The sequence below is a fragment of the Diorhabda carinulata genome, chromosome X (assembly GCF_026250575.1).
Source record: "Diorhabda carinulata isolate Delta chromosome X, icDioCari1.1, whole genome shotgun sequence".
NCBI classification, from domain to species: Eukaryota; Metazoa; Arthropoda; class Insecta; order Coleoptera; family Chrysomelidae; genus Diorhabda; species Diorhabda carinulata.
In genome coordinates, this window is record NC_079472.1 from 45,249,349 (window position 1) to 45,276,844 (window position 27,496).

The 27,496-nt window shown below is 32.2% G+C and overlaps 2 protein-coding genes across 2 annotated transcripts in view; one reads left to right on the forward strand and one right to left on the reverse strand.

The window, feature by feature from the left end:
* On the reverse strand, positions 1 to 27,207 carry LOC130900418 (carboxypeptidase B-like). Its single transcript, XM_057811032.1, has 8 exons — positions 26,695 to 27,207; positions 21,655 to 21,894; positions 20,541 to 20,720; positions 12,024 to 12,157; positions 7,961 to 8,244; positions 4,047 to 4,156; positions 903 to 1,182; positions 1 to 506 (listed from the first exon to the last, which is right to left on the reverse strand). The coding sequence occupies exons 1-8, from the start codon at positions 26,768 to 26,770 to the stop codon at positions 410 to 412; spliced, it is 1,401 nt and encodes a 466-aa protein (XP_057667015.1). The 5' UTR covers positions 26,771 to 27,207; the 3' UTR covers positions 1 to 409.
* The window catches only part of LOC130900413 (centrosomal protein of 162 kDa), a 51,158-nt gene that overhangs the window by 2,347 nt on the left and 21,315 nt on the right, over positions 1 to 27,496 (forward strand). The window lies entirely within an intron of this gene.

Genomic DNA, 27,496 nt, shown 5'->3' on the forward strand with positions numbered 1-27,496 from the left:
TTATTTGTTCAACATAAGTTTATTCATGTTAAGCAGACATTTATTCAATTCTTACATATTTATGGCAACATATTATATTTGAGAGGACATATTTTTGTATAATGAAATTACTAATTTTCGTCATTATTTATTTGCTTTTATAAGTTCTTACATTTTTTGAAAGTTGAAATCTTTGAATTAAGATTATTGAAAAATAAATACTTATCACCATACTAAAGTATATGACATAACATATGTCCTCTTAATTTCAATATTGACAAATATGTGAATGAAATTGAAAATTATTTCCAACGAGAAAGGTATCTTGGTTAAAAACTGATTCTATTCTGTCTATAGTACAGTAGCACCATGCATTATCAAAGATACATGTAAAGATTGTTTTAATAAATTTATTTCTGCTTTTGGTTATCTACGCTTTATGAGCTGCTTCCACTATCACACGAACAGCTGCTAATGCCTCATTAGCTGTTGGGTTTATGAAATTTGCTGGCAGTATGAAACCATGCCTAAAAAATGATAAAGTTAATCAAATTAATTAGGATTTGGTGTAATATAAGTATTAGAGCATAGTCATTTACTATTTTGTTCCATAAAGATATTTCCTCAGTTAATAGTGATCAGTTGCATTCCTACAAAAACAAAATTAAACTTATTAATGTCTGTTAATGTATGACCAGAGTATTATAACTCTAGTGTGTTCACTCCACTACAGTTTCCAAGTTCATATAAATGCTGTTTTAATGAATAGTAACAGTTATTTTAACCAGAATATTGTTTATATATTCGTCATTTGATATGAATCACCAGTATTATATTTTACCTAACAATTCTTCATCTTTTTGTACGGATAAATTTAGTGCTTTTGCAGTAAAAGCTGAGAAAAGATACTGTTCCATTCTTACCTTCCATTATCCCTTAATTCCAATGTGTAAGCATATTTCATGTGGATGGCTCCTTTGGCCCAGTCATCTGATCCACCCGAAGCTGGATAAAGGGTAGTTCCAGCAGGTCCGACAGTATAATTTGGGCCACCTGAATTTCGTATAGCTGTTGCTGCTTTTCGACCAACTGCTTCTAAATCTTGGTAATCTGGAGGAACAGCTCTGTTGTATCCCCAAGGATACAATATATATTGCCCGTAAGAATGAAAAGAAATATATGCTCTCCATTTAGCTATAGTTCCTGTAATAAGTCCATTTATTCAAGCTCAGCAAATACAAATGCAAATTCAGTATACAGTTATACAGTCGAATTTTAGTTATACAAGACTTACTATTATGACTGATATTATGCGTGAAATCTGTCACTGCCATTTTAAATTTTTTTGTTGTAAGTAGATTGATAGAGTTCTTCCAATACTAATTGCAGATTATAAAAACCCTTGTCGACAATTTTGTTTCATCTATCATAGGCGTAGATACCTCATTTCATGAATTTATTATTTTTATAAATGCTTTTAAAAATATGTATATCCTATGATCATTATAAATCATTATAAATTGGACGGCATTATACGCTGTTATTTAGGGAGATGCACTTAATTGTAGTCCTACTTGGAACTTAGAAAAAAATCATTATTATACCTCGTTAACTTGCTACAACTGAATATTAAATTATAAAACGTAAATAGACGAGTAAAATGAAACTGCCTGTAAGGGCGTTTGGTTTAAACAGAGTACCAGACGTGAACTGAGCCCTTTTTGTACCCCATTCGTTTTTTTTTCTGTAAAACGAAATTTAAAAGCAAACACCATAAAGGAAATAAATTCTTTGTAAATAAAACAAAAGAAAAAAAAAACATTTCCAATTCCAAAGTATCTTTATAAATAATGATGGTGGTCAGAATCGTCCGAACTAGTGTCATTATTTGATTGAATTATGAAGGGTTGTAAAGAGGAATAGAGTAAATACTCTTCTTCTTTGATAACATGTCCCACTTAGTTTTTCCAAAGCTCTTGACGGTCCACTGCTGGAACTTTCTTTACGAGTTCTATAACCTCTTTACTCAGTTCTGGAGACTGATGACATTTTCGTAATTCTGATTTTACGTTTGTCTATATTAACTCATAGAGTTAAATATGCAATAGTAGGGAGGTAGTCTGAGAAGAGTATAACTCTGTTCTTTGCACAGCTTGTCAAAATAATACATTTCCTCTAACTTTACACCTTTAATAACAGTAAGCAATTCTTTGTTTGTTGGTCCTTTTTTACGATCGCTGACAACAATAGGAATATTTTTTTCAGACGTAAATGCTAAAATTTGAGTTTTGCTGATAAGTACTACTATATGGGTGATTCCATTATAACTGTGATATTCAATGTCCTGTATTGTTTTTTTGTACTAGTCATTAATTAATAATCAATTAATAAAAATTTTGTGTTAATTGAATAATTCTTAAGATATTTAAACATTATTTTTATACAATATAACTTGCCACTTAAAGAAAACTTATACTACATCACTTGAATGTCAGTACCGTGTCATGTCCATTCCTAGAATTTACCGATAAATTATTAATTTTTTTTGTCGTAACAAATGATTTAAACTAATTACCTTATAAATTCTAATGTTTATGATCAAACTGAGGAAAATTGATGCACTTGTTGTTTAATATCTTAAGTTACCATGTCAGTACCGTGTCATGTCCATTCCTAGAATTTACCGATAAATTATTAATTTTTTTTGTCGTAACAAATGATTTAAACTAATTACCTTATAAATTCTAATGTTTATGATCAAACTGAGGAAAATTGATGCACTTGTTGTTTAATATCTTAAGTTACCATGTCAGTACCGTGGATAAATGAGTCAGTACCGTGGAACTCAAAATCCGACATTTGTGTCTTGCTCGTGATACTTTGAAGTTGTAGTAAATTCCTCTTAGAGTTTTATTTTTACAGTAAAATAGATGAATAATATGCATAAAAAAGTTAGAAAAGTTAAATTTTAAAATCTTGAAATTTTGAATACAAAAAATCACAGTTAGAACGGAATCACCCATATGGTATCTTTCTAAACTGGTATAATCGTATTCTGGTTAATTTGCTACCTTTTGCTGTATTACTTCTAATGCCACAAGTAGCTTTGTAAACTGATTTCAGTTTTTGTTTACATGTTTTCTATTCTGTGAATGATCCACAGCAAACCCTTTCGTGACCACTCGATAAGTGGAAAATTTATTTACTGCAGTTAATTCAGCAATTTTTATTATGATTGCATTTTCAGATTGCTGATAATTTTCCTTTTTTAAACATTCGAATATATTTAAAATAACTTGCTGTGTATGTATATCTAAATCTTAATCATTAAATTCATACCTGTCTTTATTCTCTACACTTTGCAATTTAATTGTCTTCATTCGCCCATGCTCTAAATAAAGCCATATTTCTATTTATTTGAAGAAATTTATGAATTAAATTATTCTCACCAAGCCACGCCAATGATTATTTCTGGCAGGAATATTTCGAATAAATTGTGTACACAAGGCTTCGGCCAATAGAAATGCATTCATGTTTACGATTCGATGTTTTCATTGGTAAACAGTGGAGATGATGAGTCCACGTGGACTGACGGTTTGTTAGATATTTACCGAATTTGATACGGGGAGTAAACATTATTTTTCTTTTCTTAATTTGGTATAAGTGTGGTGCGTATTTATGAAATATTTATTGTTTCTCGCATAACTGTCTTCTGCAATTGATATTGGAAGAACTGTACTAGTTCAGCTTCTCTAAGAGGGTGTTCGAATCTACTCTTACCGATTTGGAGAAGCGCATGTGTTAATCGTATATTTGTAAGGAGGTATAAGGATAACAAAAAACTACAACAAAAGAACAAGGGGAGTAATCTACCCTAATAAAGGGATATGTAGGCGCCCCAAGCGCTAGTCATAATACAATAGATTAAACGGCATGATGCTGATGATGATAAGGACGAAAGATAAATGTTAGGTATACATTAATGGTAATAGTTCGTCATAAATAGCTTATAATTCAATCTGTGAAAGTTTAAACAGAAATATGAACAAATAATTTCACATTTTTACCTGTTATAAATTTCCTAATAGCTTCTGTTTCTGGTTCTGAGAAAGGACTCGATCCACCGTATGTTTCACTGCAAGGATTTTTTGATGATCCTTGTCCACCCCATCTATAGCTAGAAAACAAATTTATCTTTTTAAAACTTGATGAATTATTTAGATACGGCAATTTATTTGTTTATAGTGTTTATCAGGATGTCGTTTTGAGCGCGCCGAGCAATTTTAATATTAAACAGCGAGAGAGGGAAAAAAGAGAAGAAAAGGGAAGTTAGTGTCCACCCTATTAATGACGTACGTCATGAATATGGCAAATTTCATGATCTCTACCGATAATTCGTAAAACGCTCTGAAAAGTTTGTCGAGTTGATGTGGATGTCTTTTGGAAAATTTAATATCATTTTATCAAGAATCTAGAGAAATCTAGAGTGAAAAAGAACCTGCAGATAAAGTGTATAAACAGTGTACCCATCGGAGCCGGCGTCGGTTCTATCAGAAGTTCAGACTACACCTGAACATGTTTGTTGTAGGTTCCGATTGAGTGAACCAGAAATATGTTTTCGAATATTGTGTCTTGGAACATATTATATATCAACTGAATTTACTCATGCTTCCTAAAAGAATCGTTGTCTTCTTTCTGTAACTTTTCTCTTGAGTCAAGCTTTTTTTGTAGAGAGCAAGCACAAGTTCGTAAACCCTATTACACTCGAGTAGTTCGTGTGGTGCCTGCCGTGTGGAGATGCTTGTGGATATTGATCGTGACGTTCCGGTTGTAGTGTTCGGGAAAGACGCGCTTTAGTAGCTGATCCACATACTTGCACTTATGAGGTAGGAGTCTCGATAAATTGACGTTCTGGCCGTCTGCAGGCGAACTCGGTGTTCGTGAACCACGTTTTTTCCGTTGAAGTAAATGGTTCAATGAACGGTAACAAAGTCAGCATTATTAGCATTTTACATGAATATGTACTGCAAAGGTTGTGGGTACCGCGGGCGATGACTCGTGAGCTTGTTTAATTTTACAGACGCGGGTGACAGCGAAGCAACACCACTGCGTCGTCGCCTGCCACCTATTCAAGTATAACAACTGTCGTCTGTCGCCTGGCGGCCTTAGATGACCTTAATAGGGAAAGATCCAGCAAAGATAGTTGTCTACCAATTATATTGTCAATAATTTGTAATTGGAATAGGTTTCTTAAAAAAAATCACTCGATTATCTAATAGCTAGTTATTTATCTTACAAATGTTAGAAGATGATAGCTCGTACTGTTGTTTCAGATTCAGAATTGTATAACAGTAGTAGTATTTTGTTTTATTTTGAGCAACTGGTGTGTCTCTTACGTACTCTTTAGAATGGCGTGATGTAGGAAAAACATACAAAGGAGACAATGTATTTCCTAAAGCATGTATTATACTCACAAATGTTGCAGGTTTATCTCGTTTTGCAGAAGTCGCCAAATTGTTAGTTTTTTTTTCTTTCGTATAAACTATTTTGACGGGTTTTAAAATAATTGTTAGCCCAATCTCATCTGCAATGAATGTTTGTTCAGCTTTTAAGTTGTTTTTTTATTATTTTTTTTATAATAGAAGACTTCAACCATTCAGTTTCTCCTTTCTTATCAATAAGCAATTGATCAGGAAATTTGCAATTAGGTAGAACACGTGCGTAATCATAAGCCAAAAACCTAATTTGTTTGCATGTTAACCCTTAGTACATATAAGATATGTTTTGATATATTCCACCAGTGAAGTATCTTGATTATTTGTAAAAACTTTGTTTACTACAAACTTGCGCTTGAATAAATAGCAAGCTTATTTTCTTTATTACTTTCGTGTGCAGAGCTCTCATTAAATAGAGCTCTCAACTATTCCGGGAAATACTTAGGATTTAATTTACAAGTATGTATTTTTGAATATGACATTCTATGCTTAACATCAGAACTTTAGGCCGTTTTACTTTTCACATATTTCGCACTGAATTGAATTTTTCATATTATTTTGATCGATATCTGTTTTGTTAGTCTTTGTTTTGTAACACCCTCGCACCCTCTAAATAACAAAGTAGGTATGAAGTAGTATTATGAATTCAAAATTATTACGAGGCAGTTTCAACCACTGCATTGGTTGAATGTACGCCAGGTATTGGTAATTGAAACTACCTCATCTCAAGAAACAATTTTATCGAATTCTGAACATTGATATGAAACATTATGGTTATATCTCAGAATAGTTATTTACGTTAAGTCCGTGCAGTGATTTAGTACGGTACAAGATAGATAGAAGAATATCTAATTGAGAACCGTAATAACTACACGGACGTATATCGTACGAGGATATATTGAAAAATTCTTAGCCTACTATAGAACCAAACCAAATTTCAACGTCAAAATATTTTATTACTCAATATATTCTCCTCTTAATTGGATACATTTATTACAGCGAACCTACAACGTCTCTAGACCTTTCTAAAAAATGTTTCTTCTTGCTCTGCAAACCCGACCTCCACAGCTTGTTGGACCTCCTCGTTGGAATAAAATTTACGACCTTTTAAACTTTTTTTTCGGTTGAGTAAAGAGATGTAATTCAAACTCTAAATCACGAATTTTTTGCATGGCAACATGAGATTTGTGTACAGGGGCGTTGTCCTGCAAAAACAAAACACCTTTGGATAGCTTTCCGCGTCTTTTCTCTTTAATTTTTTCCCGTAGAGTGGTCAGTAATTTTGAATAGTAATCTCCAGTTACTGTTCTACCCTTATCCAAAAAATCAATAATGATTACTCCATGGCAATCCCAAAAAACTGAAGCAAGAACTTTTCCAGCAGATTTTTGGACACGAAACTTCTTAGGTCTTGGAGAACCAGAGGATCGCCATTCCATCGATTGTTGCTTTGTTTCTGGATTGTAGAAATGTACCCAAGTCTCATCCATAGTAACAATTCGGTTAAAGTCTACATCGTTTTCAAATCGAGCACAGATCGAACGCGATGCTTCTACCCTTGCACGCTTTTGGTCAACATTCAAACATTTGGGGATCCATTTTGCTGTAATTTTTCTCCTGTCCAAATTGACGTGAACTATATTATGAACGTTTTCTTATGAAATATTCAGTGCTTCAAATATCCGTTTTAGCCCAATTCGACGGTCTGATAAAATCATGTCGCACAGCATCGATATTTTCGGGGACTGACACAGAAATTGGCTTTCCTGATCGGTCATCATCTTCAATGGAAAATTTACCTCTTATGAAGCTTGCAGTCCAATTTTTTACGGTCGCATACGAAGGACATTGATCACCAAGGGAATTAAGCATATCTTCGTAAATCTGCTACCTCTTAATCCTTAACCCTTTTAAATACATTTTTCGATTTTCACAATTTCGGTGGACATCTTTTTTTCTTTTAATTTATTGCGTAACTCTGGTTTCCTTTTTTGACGTCAAACTTTACACTGACACTTCTGGAACTGCATGGAACTGATCTAGGCTAACTAGATATCAATACATCCTCGTAATATGTTTTTTTTTATACTGTTTTCGGTTTTAAATAAAGAGCAATATCATATTTGATAATTTTACTGAAAAATAGCTCTTTTGATAATTTACGATATACGTCCGTGAAGTTATTTTTACTGTAAAGTCGACTTCACAGTACAGTATGAAAAAAAGCTAACATTTTGTATTGCATCCGATTATACTGTATAGATACGGCGGTAGATGGTTGAATGTGCCCCCTTTACCTCTAATATAAAAATGTTTATTTTGATTAAAAAGTTGGCAGTCAAGGAAATTGCAAGTGCATAGAGTGGATAATCTGTTTTTATAGAAAATTAGGGGTAAAATTCCACTGAGTTCAAATTGGAAGAATATTCACTTATAGATTTCGTAATATAGTTTACCTACTCATAACGGGTTTAATGTGTACTCACCCGAAATTTCTATTTAAATCTGTTCCGGTACACTGCCCGGACCTCGCTCTATTTTTTCTCCACAGTCTATCGACAGTGTGAGTATATTCGTACCCGTCAGGATTTATCAAAGGTGTTATGTACCAATCAATGTTTTGCATATAGTTCGGTTCCGATTCAAAGTGTACAGTCAAATATTTAATTATGTAGGTTACTACAGCCGGTGAAATCCATTCTCTTGCGTGAATTCCACCGTCAATCCAAACTGCTTTATTAGATGGGTTACCGTTTGAAATTTTCACTAACTATAAACAAAAAAAAATTTGGGAAATATATTTTGTTCTTATAATAATTGCAATGTTGTTTACATAGGACAAATATCTTAAAATGTGAACACTAGATTAAGGAGATATTAATACAATAAAAATCCAGCAGTAACAAATCATGAATCAATACATTTAATTATGAAAAATAGAATCAAATATGGAAAAGAGAGAATTTTCATAAATGGTTTATATACCATAAAATAATGGGAAATCTATGAATGATAAAAAATAGCTAAGCAATTTGCATTTTCATATTTGTATAGTGAGTAAACTGAAAATTATAATATATAAGGTTAAGTAATATGTTACTAAAGGTACAAGTTAAGTCAAAATATCAAAAATGATTACTAGAAAAGGAGGAAAGAAAAAAATACTTGGAAACGTGGGACTAGTTCGATAGATTTTTCGAATAAATGCTCTTGATTTTGTTCTATCCATTTCACAAAGGGACAGACTGCTCTTTTCAAAAACCATCTACCAACTATCATTTCGGTCAAAATTCAATCAATCTCCGTCATTTAATTTGTGTCTGATAGGCAGTGCTATCGGACTACCTATTGATTTGAGGAGAAAAGTGGAGCGATATATTATGGAAGACGTAAGCATGTCAGATTTCTCAGTGGCTGCACTTTTATATGATTATTTGGGTATAGAAATAGATCACAAACACAATTGTTCAACTCCAGTAAGTTATTGCACCGAATCGAAACCATGAACCCACAACAACAGACCGGGGACTAAATAATAACGATTTTAGGGATGCATGTGGTATAATCCACATTAAATCAAAACGGTCAAATATATTTACTATCCTAATTTATTACATTAATTTATTGGATATTAAAAAACTACCAGATACGAACCCCGCCCTATTTCAGTTGGCCCACTTAGAAAAATTATTAATCTTTATTTTAAAATGCCAAAAAGCAGCTGGTTAGTAAAATGTTTTAAACTTTTAGTTTTACGTCTAAAATAGGTTTTGGATGAATATTGTCAAATATTTTGAATGATATTTAATATGATGGAAATACACATACAAACAAGGGTTCATTGTTTCCAAAATTGTGTTCAACGTTTCATTAGGTCTAAAATACGCAAATAAGTCATATTTTCACAAATTGTTTTTTTAAGTGACAGATAGATTTTTGAAGTAATAAGGTGAGTATAATTTTTAAAATGGGCAGAGGAAAAGTTATTGATGAAAAAATTCGATTAATCATAATAAACTTATTCAAAAATGGGAAAAAGAACTCAGAAATGGCGAAAGTTGTAAACATGTCAAAACGCCGGTACGTAAGAAAATTGAAATTGTCAGACAAAGATAAACGAGCGTTAAAAAGAATAATTCAACAAAAGAGACGTGCTAAGTATGGTCAACTAAGTGTACTTTGGAGTAATGCAGTGGGTAGGTGGGTTTCAAGATCCACATGTCACAGAGAGGCTCAAAAATTAGGATTTCGGACATACAAGTGAATTTTGTAACACCTTAGTCTAATGCATATTTTTCTAAATTTAAATTTTCTTTACATAGGCCCAGGAAAAGCCATTATTGACCCAAATCTAATAGAAAAATAGACTTAAATGGGCCAAAGAGCATGAAAATTGGAATTTTGAACAGTGGAGCTGTACCTATATATTGGAGTGAAGAGTCTCGTTTTGAAGTTTGCGTGGGTGACGTTCGAAATAGAGTTATTCGACATAAAAATGAAGCTTTTCATCCAGATTGTTTGAAGCGGAAAGTAAAATTTCTGGCATCTGTGATGGTGTGGGGCTCGATATCTGCAAGAGTGGGAAAACTGCATTTCATAAACGGAATTGTTAATATTGAAAAGTAACTGGATATTTTAGAAGAATCATTATTGCCAACAAGAGAAGTAACTTTAACCGCTGGAAAAGCCTTTATTTTTCAGCAAGATGGAGCAGCATACCATAAGTCAAAAAAGGTCTTAAAATGGTTCTCAGACAACAATATTCCACTTCTAGAGTGGGTTTCAAGTAGTCCAGATTTATTACCAATTGAAAGAATTTGGCATGAAATGAAAAAGCAGTTGCGTGCAAATCCAGCTAGAACTGTCATGAAATTAAAAGAAAGACTACAAGAAATATGGGATGATTTTACTCCCGAATACTGCCAGAATTTAACCATTAAAAACCATGTTTCAAAGAATTACGGCTAACTTTTAAAAGTATGTTTAATATTTAAGCTTTTCTGATTACATTTGGTTTTTGTTTTTTTTGGTTTGTAATTGTAACATATGTTAAGACTTGTAACTCTTGTAAAAGTATCTAAAATGGTTATAGAAAATATAAAGTGCTCAAAATGAAACAATTTTTCGGTTTTCAATAGCTGAAAATGCAATAATTAGTAATTTTTTTCAATTGGGCCAACTGAAATGGGACGGGGCTCGTATAGCAAAGAAAAAAGTCCTCTTGTACCAGGATAATGTATGCGTGCATACATATGCAATTTTTAGGGGAAGAATCTGTGAATTATGCTACGGATATCTACATCGTCTGCCTACTACTTACTTACTCCGTGTGACTCCTTGTATCAAAATCAGAAGAAATTGCCGAGCGAAAAGATGAGATCAATGATGAAATCATCTCACAGACAAATACCATTTTTAATGATCGCGATAAATCTCATATTTTGGACAATAAAATAAATGAAGAAACTTTGGGCAGAGTGTATAGAGCTCAAATGAAACATTGAAAATCAAATAATTTTTCGTGAAAAATTTGAGTGCAAATAATAGATTAACAGATGTATTGGAATATCACCTGTGACATCGTTACCCGCACCATTTTTTAAAATAGATATTAGAAGTCCAGTTTATATTGTGTAAAGTCGAATCGGTGAAATTCTTCCATCAAAATTTCTGTGTACTTAGAAGAAATAATCATTATGACTAATATTCTAGAGGTCGGCGAATTGGTACTTAAAAATGAAATTAGACTTTTTTAGTTTTTTTTTGTATTTTATTTATGTGGTTAACATCAACAAATTCGACAAAACTCTTTTGATAAAAATATTGATACATAGGGTGAATTGTTGATTAATAAACCGTGTTTGACGCAATTTTGAAAATTCTACAGAGATTTCTGTAAAGTATAAACACCACTATCATAAGCATTGTAATATTTCCGTTTTACGGTATTTTAAGTATAAAATGTCAAAACTTGATGATGTTTTCACTTACCGTTGTAAAATTAAATAAAAAGTCAAATTAGTTCTTCAAAAAAACAACACAGGAAACAAAGCTCACGTCAAAGTTAGTTTTAGTACGGTCAGTTATTCCCGTTACGTCAATTATATCGTTCTCTCTATTTACGATTACTACCGTCAATTTAGAGAAACTATTACATATATCTTGTAGTTGGTTTTGTGAAGAAGACAATCGATCTTGATTATTATGTTTGATTTCTATTGATGGAAAAAAACAGTATGTAGAAAATATGTGTTTGATAAATTGTAGATTCAGTCACGTAATGGAAAACTTTCACCGATCCGATATGTTTTTTATTAACGCCAGTAAAATTTAAAAGATATTAATTTTGTTTCGACCTATGGACACTTGAGAAAGAAGATATATGATCCTATTTAGGTATCATTACAAATTTTAGGAAGTAAATATTTTGAATCCATTCGGTGTCAATTGATTTTCTCGTATAATACGATATCAGTGATATCAGAATTTCCAGAAAAGAAGTGGTAGCAATGAAAATAGAAATTTTTGTATTTAATTAATGTTACTTACGATAATCGGTCGTTTTTGAACTGAATACCCTATTGTCTTTACAGAGCAAATTTCATGGCATGTATCATTGATATACCTAAGAAAATCATGGATGTCTTGGCTCCTATGGTACGAATTCCATGTTAAACGATGACCTACAAATATATATTATTATTGGGTTGGCGACAAAGTAATTTCGGTTTTGTAGTATAAAATAATTTTTTTTTCTAACAAACAATAGCTATCAATCAATTATATATTTTCCATTTTGATCAATGACCTTTTGCCATCTTTTTATCGGCTCCATAATTCCGCGCTCATAAAATTTCTGGTCCGTATCAGCAATAAACTGAACCAGGTGCGATTGAAGGTCATCGTCATTTGTGAAAGTTTGACCATTCAAGAATTATGCAAACTTCAAAATAACTAATAACAAAATAATAAAGATATGTGAAGCCTTGCATTCTAGTGGTGGAACACTAAACCTTTCCGATTTGATGATTCTGGCCGTTTTTCTTTGATTGCTTCATCCAGTTTCATTAATTGTTGACAGTAGACATTCGAAATGATTGTTCGGTTCCTTGGAAGCAGCTCAAAAAACACAATACTTTGTAATACCACCAAACTGACAGCATGAGCTCTTTTGTTGTTTTTCAGCTTTCTTTGTGGTTTTTTAATTGTTGTGTGCGATACATGTAGCCTCTTTGCAACCTCTCGAACAGTTATGTGATTGTTAAAATTAATCTTTAAAATAATTTTTTATTATGTTAAAATAAGTCGAAAACGTGGCAACGCCGCCCAACATAAAGTTTTTTCTTTTTTTGTATTAATTAGAAATGTGTTGTTGATATATCGCCATTAAAACCCAACTAACACATGTTTTAATATTATTAATAAATAATACAGTCCACACATCAACAATTAGTTTATTTGAACCAGCAAAGAATTTTAAACATTTTGGTCTTCGATCCAGATAAATATAAGATAGAAAAATATCTAAACAGTGTAAAAACTATCTGGAATTTAACAACAATCGAGTGTGTCCAGTGGCCCAGAGAAGAGGCGAAGAAAAATATCGAGAGAAGTAACAAGCGATAGTGACTAACTGACTGAACGACTGCAATTCAGGTACTTTTTCCATACAATTCCTATTTTATTCTATTTTTTCCTTTATCTTAGGATCATTTGTTCTATTTAATCAGAAAATGGTCGAAACTCTTCAATGAACTATTGAAAATTGATTCAATTATTTCAATAAAAATTACAATTTAAATGTGTTAAGACAATTTTAGCGGTATTTTACATCGCAACAAGATATGCGACGTATTTTTCTTACAATTTTCAATTGAACAGTTTATAATAATACAATTTATTTTCTATTCAGTCTAGGCAATTTATAATACATTTCATTAGTTTGATTTATAAAAATCACATGCAATTATTTTAAAAGATACAAATTACTACTTTACTTACAATTTTAAGCCTAGTAAGAAGGTACAATCAATGTTAAGCAATTGAAGTAGCTATTTCATCACAATTAAGGTGCAATTTTCTGTCGTAGGTTATTTTTTGATAATAAATTACAATTTAAACTGCAATAATGCCCCCAATAGAGAATATTGACCTCACAATTTTATACCGTAAAAGAGGTACAATTAAACAAAAACTTACATTATTATAAAAATTCATAGATAAAATTAACGAATCAGATCCAGGATTTAATGAAATACAAATGCGATACGACAATCACTTAAATTTATTAGATGAATTTCACAAAATCCAATCGATTATAGAGTCTGAATGTAAAGAGGATGACTTAGATGAACAATTCAATGAACGCGATACATTTCAAGATAGATATTATGCTGCTTTTGATTTTTTGAAACAATTTATACAAACTTTACAACCACGTCTAGATACAAGCGTTGAACAAAATTCAAATTCAGTTAACAACATTTCGTCGAATAATTTTGATCCTCTTCAGAATGTTTTATTACCAAAGTTAAAATTACCTAGCTTTGATGGAGAGTTTCATCATTGGCTTCAATTTAAAACCAATTTTAAAACTATCATATGTGACAATACAAATTTGAATGAGAATCAGAAATTTCAGTTTTTAAAGGCGTCTCTAGAAGGGTACGCTTCTCGATTTATTGAAGGTTTAATAGTACAGACAAACCATTTGAAAGAGCTTGGAACCTTTTAGGTGAAAGATTTGATAAAAAACAATTCTTAATCGATAGCCATTTCAAGTCTATTCTAAGTGTGCAAAATATTGTTAGAGAAAATTATATACAATTCCGTAAGTTATTAGATGAAATTTCTAAACATTTAACATCGCTAGAAGGCTTAGAGTTAACTAAAGATATTTTATACGATTCCTTTATTATTTATATTGTGTCCAATAAATTGGACAAAAATACGATTCGTGACTGGAAAGAAATGAAATATCATTCTGAATTACCAACTTTGGACGAATTTATGAATTTCTTGAAAGACAAATCTGACATTTTACAATGTTTGGACGAGTCTCAACAATCAACTAAATCCATAGGCAATTTAAGTAAGAATAAGAACAATCCAGTACATATGCTTTTATCAACAAATAAATCATTGTCCTGTAATTATTGTAAACAAGCTCATACAATTTATAAGTGTCCTCAGTTTTTAGCTTTAAATGTTGATACAAGAATTCATAAAATTAAAAATTTGCACTTATGCGAAAATTGTTTACTTGCAGGTCATGATAAACAAAATTGTAAACACGGCAAATGTACAATATGCAAAAGGAAGCACAATACACTGCTTCACAAACAATATAATGTAGTACCCCTGGCAAATAATCCTTCTAATGAACCAACAACTTCGATGAATGTAGTTGTAAACCACAATAATTCAAACACGATTTTAAAAGCGGAAACTTTCGCCAATTCACTGTTATCTACCGTCTCATGTCAAATTAAAGACAACCAAGGCAATTTTCATCAAATAAGAGCACTGCTGGATTGTGGAGCTCAATCCAAAATAATAACTGAAAGGCTATGTAGTTTACTAAATATACCATTGTTACCTACCAATGTCTCAATTTCTGGAATAGGTAAATCTGTATCTTATATAAATAAAAAATGTTCTATTTCTCTTTATTCTTGCGTTAATGATCATGAATATACAATTTCATGTTTAGTCGTCCCTGTAATAACTGGTAATATTCCATTTGCTTATTTTAATCCTAGTACATTAAAGATACCGGAACATGTTCAATTATCTGATCCCAGTTTTGGATGTCCACAAGAAGTCGATTTATTGTTGGGCGCCAATATATTTTGGGATTTGTTATTAAACGAAAAAATAAAATTGGGAAATAATATGTTAGTTAACACTGTATTTGGATGGATAGTAACAGGTGCGCTTCCAATTGATAATAATAAAACAATCATGTGTAACCTTTCAAGTCATATTCCTGAAGATGACCATTTAAAGAAATTCTGGGAAATTGAAGAAATAAAAGGTAGTAATCAATTTTTATCTCAAGACGATATTGTGTGTGAGTCTTTATTTAACGAAAATACTTTCCGCATAGAAAACGGTCAGTTTGTAGTAAAATTCCCGTTAAAACAATCCCCAGAACTATTGGGCAGGTCTAAACCCGAAGCAATTAGAAGATTTAAGACATTAGAAAAACGGTTCACGGATGTTCAATTTAAACAATTATACACCGATTTTATTCAAGAATATGAAACTTTAGGTCATATGACTAAATTAACTATTGAACCCGATGGAATTAAATACTTTTTACCACATCATGGTATTTTAAAAGAAATGAGTACGACAACTCGTTTACGCGTAGTTTTTGATGGAAGCTGTAAGACGTCTACAGGGTGGTCGCTTAACGATCTACAATATATCGGCCCTAAAGTTCAGAATGACATTATAAACATTCTTTTACGATTCAGAACATATAAATTCGTGGTTTCCGCTGACATATCAAAAATGTATCGTCAAATTCTCATAGATCGAGAGCATAGACCTTTACAACAGATACTATGGCGTGATAACCCCAAAAGTAACTTTTGCACTTATCACTTGAATACAGTTACATATGGAACTCGATCAGCTCCATATCTGGCTATCAAGTGTATTAAGACACTAGCGGAACACAATATGAATCAATACCCCAAAGCCTGTGAAACAATACTAAAGGACATGTACGTGGACGATTTGTTGACCGGTTCTAACGATTTAATAGAATTACAAAAATTATGCAAAGACATATATGATGTCTTATCATCCGCTAATTTCATTTTAAGAAAGTGGATTTCTAATAATTTTCAAGTAGTTTGTGGCTTCAAAGATAACAATATCTCAAATGCAATTTTAGATATAGGTGATAAAGAAAGTTGTAAAACTTTGGGAATCCAATGGGACAATAAAAATGACATTCTAAAATATACAATTAAACAATTTACCCATCGAAACAATTACTAAACGTCACATTCTTTCAATTATTGCTCAAATTTACGATCCTTTAGGGTTATTGAGCCCTTCAATAGTTATTGCAAAATTAATAATACAGAAATTATGGTCCCTACACATTAGATGGGATGAGCCTATTCCACAAGATATAGAACAAACTTGGTATCGATTTCAGAATGAACTTGGCAGTTTAAATCAATTATCTATTGTGTCGCCACTGAAAACAATAACAATTCCAAAACTTGAATTGTGTGCTTGTCTTCTAGGAGCACAACTAGTAAATACTGTGGTCAATGCCCTCAATTTAAAAAATATTCATTATTGTTTGTGGTCCGATTCTCAAGTCGCCCTATGTTGGATTAACACGGAACCCAATTTATTACAGACCTTTGTTGCTAATCGCGTATCTAAAATACAATCTCTCACGAACATTGAAAATTGGAGGTATGTTAGTACTAAGGAAAACCCTGCAGATTTAGCATCTAGAGGTATAATGCCTAAAATGCTGATGTCAAGTGCAATTTGGTGGAAAGGACCTCAATTTTTATTGTTACAATCATCAGATTGGCCAATTACTAATTTTTCAATTTCTAAACACGATCTCCCAGAACTAAGAAAATCTAAAACTATTTTGGTCATATCACAACATACAAAAATTTGTGATTTATTTACAAAATTCTCTTGTTTACAACGATTAAAAAGAGTCACAGCATATTGTATGCGTTTTATCAATAATGCACGAAAATCTGATACCAAAGTTATTGGCCCATTATCAGTTGAAGAATTGGAAAACACCAATACTATTTTAATTAAATTATCTCAAATGGAATCATTTTCCGAGGAGCTAGAATTACTTCGTAAAACCAAGCAATTAGATGCTAAACATAAATTTGCCTCATTAGCGCTCTTTATTGATGAGAAAGGAATCATCAGAGTTGGGGGACGATTAAAAAATACTTACTTACCATTTAACATCAAACATCCAATCTTACTCTCAAGTAAACACAATTTTACCAAGCTAATTTTTAATCATAAACATAGTCAATTGTTACACCCAGGACCACAACTACTATTAAGTTCGGTTCGACAATTCTACTGGCCTGTTGGTGGTTCTATATTAGCCAAACAAACAGTGAGAAATTGCGTGAATTGTTTCAAGTTCAATCCTATTCCATTTTCCTGTCCAATGTCAAACCTACCGAATGAAAGAATTAGGCCTACGCTTCCATTTGAAGTGACCGGAGTTGATTATGCCGGCCCATTCTATATTTTGAACAAACCAGGTAAAGGAGCTAAACTTAATAAATGTTATTTGGCTATTTTCGTTTGTTTTTGCACTAAGGCAATACATTGCGAAATAGTAACTGATTTAACTTCCAACAATTTCTTAGCATGCTTAAAACGCTTTGTATCTAGACGAGGTGTTCCCAAAATAATGTATTCCGATAACGGAACTACATTTCACGGCACTAACAACTTATTGAAAGATCTTAGTAAATTTTTATTTAACAATCAGGCCTCTATTGTCAATTCTACCAGTCAATATAATATACAATGGAAGTTTATTCCTCCGTACACCCCAAATCATGGCGGATTGTGGGAAGCAGCCGTTAAAAGTTGCAAATTTCATTTGAAGCGAGCTCTTATTAATAATAATGTGACTTACGAAGAAATGTGCACCTTAGTGATACAAATCGAAGGTATATTAAACTCTCGACCATTGTTTGCGCAATCAAATGACCCTAATGACTTGTCACCCATTACACCATCCCATTTCTTAATAGGTCGAGTTCTGACCTCCATTCCCAACATTGACTATACTAATACCAACAAGTATCGTTTGTCTCGATTAGAACACATCCAGAAACTCTACCAACAATTTTGGCGAGGATTTTCAAGACAATATATTTCTCAGCTACATCAGCAGTACAAGTGGAAAGACGCCCCATCAACTATTTCTGTGGGCACTTTAGTCTTAATAAAAAACACCCTATATCCACCATGCCAATGGCCAATGGGAATAATTAGGAAATTATTTCCCGGAAGAGACGGCATTACAAGAGTTGCTGAAGTCCAAACCCATAAGGGACTAATTATTCGTTCCATCAGACATTTGTGTCCATTACCAAGACAAGAAGACATAGACAATTAAATCGATTTATTGCAATCTTAATACAGTGATAGACTTTGTAAACATAGGTATATATTATCAAGTAAATTTCTACAATAAGCTGTTTTGAAGGCATCCCTTCAAAGAGGGGGCTATTATGTTAAATTTAATCTTTAAAATAATTTTTTATTATGTTAAAATAAGTCGAAAACGTGGCAACGCCGCCCAACATAAAGTTTTTTCTTTTTTTGTATTAATTAGAAATGTGTTGTTGATATATCGCCATTAAAACCCAACTAACACATGTTTTAATATTATTAATAAATAATACAGTCCACACATCAACAATTAGTTTATTTGAACCAGCAAAGAATTTTAAACAATGATGATCCTCTTCTATTATGACTTTGATTTGGTCATTTGATCATAACCTCACATATTTCTTTGTGAGCCGCAGCACCTTTCTGAAAATAAAAAAGTAAAATATGCCAAAAGTATTTCTGCACTCCATTTAAAATTAACCCACAACTAATAGCTAGTTGCCTCTAAAGTTACGTCAATGTGACCAGTACCACGTGATAAACGGCAAAGTACAACACTAACATATGTTATTCAAGAAATAATCAGCGGAAGTACTTAGTTGCCAACCTTTATCACGAAATTGCGATCAATTTTTTAAAAACAATAATAAAATATATGCTGCTGTGATTTTCAGTACATTATTTAGAGCGAATAAACACTTGTTAATACCATAAATGAAAAAAACTTCGTCTATAATAATTACATAGCCTTATACCCTTATAGATGCGGGTTGTTTAGTGACATTGAGTAAGTTGGTATACTACACCAGCTCTCTCTCTCCGCTCATTTATGCTTTTTGTCGCTTCCTATTTTAAGTTTCCCTTACTGCTGCTTTCACATCCTCTAACCATATTCTTCTTGGTCTTTCTCTGAATTTCTACTTGTTTTAGCTTCAAATACCAGTTTTCCTATTCGTCCTTCCGTTATTTCTATTGGTCTTAACTTCAGATTTTGTGTATCTCATCTTCGTTGTGTTTATTGTATGTTTTAGTTTATCTGATATCGTATGTGTAATTACTTATTTTATAAATTCGAGTTTCAATTTCTTTGGATACTTCACTTTCTCCGAGACATTTATTTTTTACACTTTGTACTAGCGTTTGCTATATATTAAGCAAACGCAGCACCCACTTTTCAAATAGCGTTTTCATACGTAACTTTTCATACCTATTCGATTCAAATATTCACTTCGTTAGCTGTTTCAGGTATAATTTCTAAATACAAGAAAACGAATTTCACCATTCTTAGAGTAGTTACTATAAATGACGGTCCGTCCCATCCATCCATAAAGAAAATATTAAAGATAGAGAAGGCGAGTTATGGGAGCTTGTTCAATGGAACATTGGAATACCACTTTCTACATCCATTCTGATTGAATCGAAGTGATGTCGAAATGTCAAGAGTACAGGGAGATAGAGAGTGATAAACCACCGATGCCCTTTCTTCTCTGCATAGTACAATTTCACTTATATGCTATTCTCTCTATCTTTCATATTTTCTCTTTGCATTCAGTATCATCCGTATTCGTATGGTCAATTTTACAAACAGAGAACCACTTACAAATCATTCAATGGGATGGAAAACATTCAAGATAATATTCATATAACTTTTCCTCGGTTTCTCAATTTTTTATACAGGTAAAATGTATAATTCTCACTCGAAACTTTTTCCCTTTTTTTTCCACCCAACAAGGAAAACAATTTTCTTCATATGAGTATTGAAACTACTTCATCTGTCAGATTTATGTAACATTTTGATAGATAACATTATATATATATGAAGGAAACTAACAATATAATCACCGGAACAAAAGTGTCAACATTTGAAAAGGCACCGCTTTGGTAGAAAAAAATGTGAAATATTTTAATACTTACCTTGTCTATCTGTGTTTTCTTGTATTGGGTTATTCTCTTCATCAATGGCTTTCTGTAAATCTTGTATAATTACATCAAAGTTAATCTGTTTTTCTTTGAAAGCTTCTTCTACAGTACGTAAAGAATTTGGTTTTACTAATATGTCTATCGCTGTCCTATTACCTCCCCACATAGATATATCTGAAATTTAAAATATTCATTATTTATTTTTGACAAGAATCGTGTGTTATAATTGACACGTCAGGATTTTGGGATATTGAACGTTAGGTAGGTATGCCATTACATCATCTCGTATTATTTTTACTGTTATTTTTAAAGGCCGCGGAGTAAGATTTTTTTTCGAATACCATCGCGGCCGAACATTTAAAGTAAATTTAGAGTATTACATAAACTGATTTTAGTCCATTGAAATATTACATTCCAAATTGCGTTTTACAGAAGATGCAATTGGAAGCTGGAAGCTCCAAGATTGTGGGGCTGCAAACCTTGTCGCAGAGGTGCAAACACCTTTTTCGTTATATTTCACGAACTATTCATCGTATGGAAAATTTGTGAATTATGAGCTAAAAAGTGCAAACATTTTGTCAAAAATTTCCTTTTTTGCTCCATAACTTTTTTCCTTTGATTTTACAAAAAAATTACCTCAAAACAATCTTTTAGATCGTCTTTTGAGGATTAGGATGTAACCTACGATATTGTTGTTTCCAGAATAATTTCTGAGAGGAGTGTACATTTACGAGAATTCTAAGCAGGTAGAAAAGATTCAAATTACTGTTTGGGGACAAATGAACATCTGCCAGCTACGACTATTTTTATTATTTTGCCCTTGGAGGTTCATCTGTTTCTTCCTCCTAAACCTATTCTTTTAGGTTAGGCTAGGTATGCATTTTTCGAAAAAAGTTTTTAGACAAAAGTATACTAAAATTTTACATAGATTCAAAAATGTATTAATATACAGGGTATTCTATTTAAAATAAAAAAGTTGCAGTCAACTTCCAGTAGAACCGGAAGTCGGCTATCTTTGAAAATATTTTAGTTAAAAGGCTGGTATCCGATTTATTTGGTTTGGTTTTTATAGAAAACCAAAAAAACGTGGCATTTAAAAATTACTTACGGTTTTCATCTCTTAAATTGGTTAGAACTTTAATTTTTTCTATGTCGTCAACCACTGCTTTCCAAAGTTGATTTCCATTATAACTTATCCGTCCTATAGGTGTAATATCTTCGAAATATTGTTCGTTTTGATCTTCATTTTCAGATTCAATTAATTTTGAGGTCGATTCAGTTTCTTCAATTATTACTGGCTCCAAATTCAGAGGAAATTCTTCATTTTCCCGGACTGTGAACGATGGAGCTGAAATTTAAAAACACAAACTACATATTCGGTGAGAGAATCATGACAATGTTTTTTCCCTTAATGTTTGTCTCTTATGTATTAAATTTCGTTCTAGTATGCCTTTTGTTTGATATAATTAATATAATTTTTCTCTAAAACCCACCACAGTCTACCCAATTATCTTCTCAAAAAGTAGAGAGCAGTCGATCTGTACTGCTGTCGATTCAGACCCAGCATGATTGTTTACGTCACTAGAGACTTAACCTCAATTCCACGCCGACTGATTGACTTACAAACCCTCTTTCTTTTTATGTTTGTCTCTTATGTATTAAATTCAATTTTTTCAAAAACATTTGAAAAAGGCAGTTACGCTTGTTAGACCACATACAGATTGATTGATTAGTGTGATAAAGTTCAGTGCTTTCTTCGTTCTTTGAGATATCAATTTGATAATTTGAGGGATTATTTTTATTCACCCTATATCAGATTCAATGAATATTAACGAAATAAATAATTTTCCAAAATTTTTACTACTATTCGAATGCTTCGGCCGCAGCTGATTATGATTAATTTAAAAAAAATCAACTTTGATATGGCACACCATTCTGGAACACCCTGTAAGATTGGAAAACATTTCAAAATGTGAAGACTAATATCTATAATCCCACAAATTTTCAAATTGATATCCGAAAGGACAAAGGATGTACTGAACTTTGTCACACTAATAAATCACCCTGTATATGGAATGAACAAAATTTTTGTTAACAAATGAAATCTATGAAGCTAGAATACAAATAAAACAGGGCAGGACAGCCACGACAGAAATGGAGAGCTAGACTGGATAAATGTTCTAAAAGTCTTCGTACAGTCCCAGAGCTTTGAGGAGTGCTGTTATTTGAAATGACTTCAAAAAGGTTAGTTCTCCACTTTCAATTTTGATTTAAGAGTGTAGGGAGGAGAGTAAGGAGTTATAGAATTTGATAAATTTTTGGCTACATTCACAAAGTAATTATTGAGGTTATCAGGTGAAGTAAAGATTATGCTCGATGAAGATTATATTTCTTAGATCGTTCACAATGGACCATGTTACTTTAGAAACATTACGAGAAGTCTCCTTTTATAATAAATATCTTTGGCGGCTTTCATTTTCTTATGATACATTTTTCTGTATAGGGTTTATTTCGCTTATTTTTAATACGCCCGAGAGAAAAAAAATGGATGCAAGATTATTTAGTGTTTTTATGAATCTAGAAAATTCGAAGTCTACACCACCAGAGAGCATGTTCCTCTCAGTTGTTTGACAACTGTGCTTGAAGTTTTGAAAAATTTTTTCGGCATTATTTGTGAGAAACATGATTCATGATCGGAGAGACCTGAATTAAAGACAGTACAGTTGGTGGATTCTGGATTATATGATGACACGACATAGTCTATAGTACTAGAACTAGTCTTAATTATTCTGGTTGGTGCCGTTGTATGCATGACCATACCAAAAGAATCAAAAATTGACTGAAGACATTATTGACCAGCACACACATTGGAATAATCAATATTGAGAGCGCCACATAGAATTAGTTTGCTTTTTAGAGGTAAGGACTCCAGTAAGGTCAGTAGTTTGTGACAGAAAGTATACACGTCAGCGTTTGTAAATAAAAACAATATAGAGGTCATAAGTCTTGTGGTAGACGATAGAAAATTCGAATACTTTCTCAGATATTATATTATTGAACTGTGTTATTTCAGAAAAGTCGTTGTTTGTGGACATGTTGTGTGTGGATAGAATGTTGTGCATGGATAGCAAGATTGTGATTCCTGCACGACAAGCTATTATTTTTTTTTATTAAAAAATACATTGTGTTTGTTTATTACTGGATAAAAAAATTCTTTCTATGAGACATGGAAAATCTCATTCAATCTACGATTCCAAATTTGATTTTACAACTGAACGCAGGTTTTCTTTTACACCTTCCATACTATGGTACTAAGAAAATCTATCAATTTTTGTTTTTAAACGAAAACCAATCCCTTAATTGTTGTTAATTCGTGCTGGAATTATGTGTTTGGGGTCTGAAGAGAATTGCGAGAATAGTTAACAAAAAACATTTTTTATGCTTCAAAAAATACTAAAGTTAATGCAGATACCGTTAACAGTATTTGCAAAAGGCGTCGGCTGTGGTTCCAAATCCGATTTTCCCATATTAGGAAAAGCGTCACTAAAACTTTTTTTTCATCCCAAGTTCAAGATGAAAAATTTTTGAAAATTTAATGCAAAAAAATTTTGTTTTCAAAATTTTCAAATACTTTTTAATTTTTTTTTTCAAATTCACACATTGGTCGTAACCAAAAGTGTGAATAAAGCTAAGAGAAAAAGTTTTTGGCTTTTATTTGTTTACGAGTTATAGCTTGCTCCTTAAATTTTCATTAAATTTAAAAAATCTGCACCGAAAGAAAATCTCGTTAAAAATTGTCGAATTGTGCGGCTATGTCAATTATCAGTATTTGGAATAATTTTTCGAGAATTTTACCCCATTCACCATATTCACGTTAAAGAGTGATAAAAAAATTAATGTTGTTCAATATTTCACAATTACCATGAAATTGTTGCAAACGAATTTCATGATATTTCACTTTCTGAGGTTTGTACAGAGATATTAAAAACACAAAAAATCGTGTTTTTCTATATAGTTCCTATACCTGTGAAACTTTGCTAGAATATGTTGTGGAATGTTGGAATTCAAGAAGAACAAATTTTATGATACTTTTTCCTCCAGAGTGCTGTGCAGGGGCGTTAACATCACAGTAAAAAATAAGTGGTTGACCCTGTAGGCCATCCTGAAAATGTCCCGACAACACTCAAAGCGCGCTGAAGAACTGTCAAAATGATATAGCAGAGCTCTGTGAGCTTAACACGACAATATCGATAAATCTTAAGCTCTACAACTCTACAATTTTTTTTTTTAAATTTTTGCAATAACGATATTTTGAAACTGACCAATTTTAATTTATGTCATTAGACGCAATTTTTTAAGAACTAAAAATGTTGTGGTTACAAAATTGATAAGTCTAAAAATTTGAGAGTTATCTGGACATAACTTTTCTCTAGAAATTTTTGAGAAGCCAAAACTTTTAAACACGTTGTTCGATTTTGATGTTAAGACGGCAATGGATGTAGTTTTTTGAGTTTTAAAAATGTTATCCTGAGTGCAAAATCGAATTTTCGAAAAATCTTCAATGAAAAACCTTTCTTTTAATATTTTCCTTTTTCCTTCGGTCACAATATCACACGAACGATTGTTGAAAAACTAAAAAAAATTGATCATAAATCCTTGGCTACAACGGCAGGACTAATTGGACACTAAATATTGACGTATATCAATTCTCTCCATTCCGATTTTAGCATCTTATTCTACCCCGAAGACTAATTGCGCCCAGGAGCCACCAATCCTGAAAGCACCGTGATCACGGATTCTAATATTGTTAATAAAAAATAATTTTTTCTTGTTGAACATAATATTTCACACAAAATTCTATATAAGATTGATCAAAATCCGTGATGACGGAAAAAATTATGGACATTTAATAATAAATAATTTAATTAAAATATTTCCGGCCAACCAAATCCACGCCGACCAAGCAAATCTTGCTCGTCTAAACGTTAACTTTTATTTTTTATTAAAAATATTAGAATCCGTGATCACGGAGCTTTTAGGATTGGTGACTCCTCGCCTATTAAATTAGTAGTGATAATTACAAAGAATTGAAAAAAAATAATTTTTTCATATTTTTTTGGCTTCAACGGCAGCACTAATCGAGCACTGAATGGTGACGTCTTTCAATTCTACCAAATCCGATTCTAGAGACATATTCTACCCCTAAGTCTGCTTGCTTCGTTTTATTAGCAGTAATTGATTTGGACAATTGATAATAAATTTTTTGTTACGAAAATCTTTGACTACACTGAAGGCACTAAATAGTGACGCCTTTCATTTCCACTAGTATCCATTTTAGAGTCTCCTTCCAGTCCTTAAGACTGCTGACGTCGTTATATTAGCAGTAAAAAAATTTTTAAGAATTCTTGGCTACAACTGCAACAATAATTGAGCACTAAATAGTGACGTCTTTCGATTCTTATGAATGACTTTTTTCAATTTTACCAATACCAATTTTAAAGCGGCTATATGTCAGCAGTATATACTTAATAACCTAAAAACCTAAAAAAATTTTTTCGAAAAATCTGTTTGCTTATATAGGCAACACTAATTGAGCACTAAATTACAAGTCATGTGCCTCTCGCTGCAACAGTATCATAGCGCGGTCACTGCGAGCCTAAATAAAAGTTAGCAGTGTTCTCATTTTTGATCCACCTATCACAGCACCAAATATCTGTTTTTAGCATTAAATGAGCACTAAATTTTGGTTTATAAAACGAGTGATTCTGCCTACTTCACCTTTGGCTTTACAGACGTATTAAAATCTGACGTTTACTACCGTAAGTGAGAAAACAACAATGATATTGTTTGTCGCTTGATGAAAAACTGAACCGATATTTGCAGTAAATAATCAACGACCAGTATTATCTTCAAAAAATTATTGTAAATAAAATTATATTTAACCGAAAAAACTGTATTAATAAAAATTAGTGTTTAAGTTATAAACAAAATATTTCACAACGTACTGATAATTGAAATGCATGAATGAATTATCAATATGTATATCGATTTAAACAATCTGAAATTTAGTTGTTATTAGAAAGGTGAATTTCAAATATTCCAAACTCGAAAATCTTATAAACAACCACATATTTTTTTGCTTACTCACCTTGAAAAGGTGTCCGACCTCCAGTTATGTCCACTACGACAACCAACACAAATAAAAACAAAAGGCTGCGCCTCATTTTAATGTGAGTCGCGGCTCGAAAATTTTCTACTTTATATACTAACGAGAAGACCCGTTTTAGATAAACGGTACTGGTTAGGTTCTTCGAACGACAACATGTTAAAGACTAATCCGTTTCGAATATTGGCGTCGCGTCGTCGACAAGATGAGTTAATTGTTAAGGCAAAAAATATAAATTCTAACCGTCTACCAACGAGTTGTAACAGCATCGTTTAATTTATGCAAACCGGTCGCATTTTTGTGAAATTTGAATGTTGGTTACGCATCAGAAATATTTATTAATACATTCATATTATTGTTGCAATTATTTAACACATCGATTAAGTATCAGTTTAGTGAATGGAAATTTTTTGTTCAAGGATAATTTCCTTCAAGTTTGATATAATTAATCTAAATACTTATCTATTGTTTCACCTAGAACATACCGCACCTTACCCAATCATCTTCTCCAAAGGTAGCGAGTAGTCAATCTGTACTGCTAATAAAAGTGCCGAATCAGCCCGAGCAACACCGATTAAACGATCCTACAAATCCGATATCCGATTCGTACTGTTGAATCAAGTACTAAAAACACATTTTTACCCCTGGAATACTACTAGGCATTTGGCTACCAGCAACGGCTTATCAATAACTCCCAGAAAATTTCCTAGTTTTCCTAGACGATTCCTTTAAGCTAGGGGTGCTCAAACTTGAACTGCTGGCGATCTACCTCAATATTTTTAGA

Bases quoted from the DNA above. Each gene is read 5' to 3' on its own strand.
- LOC130900418 (XM_057811032.1), bottom strand. From the start codon at position 26,770: ATGAGGCGCAGCCTTTTGTTTTTATTTGTGTTGGTTGTCGTAGTGGAC. The intron at 21,895-26,694 runs GTGAGTAAGCAA...TTTAAATTTCAG, and splicing joins AGGTCGGACACCTTTTCAAG to CTCCATCGTTCACAGTCCGG. The intron at 12,158-20,540 runs GTAAGTATTAAA...ATATATTTGTAG, and splicing joins AGAAAACACAGATAGACAAG to GTCATCGTTTAACATGGAAT.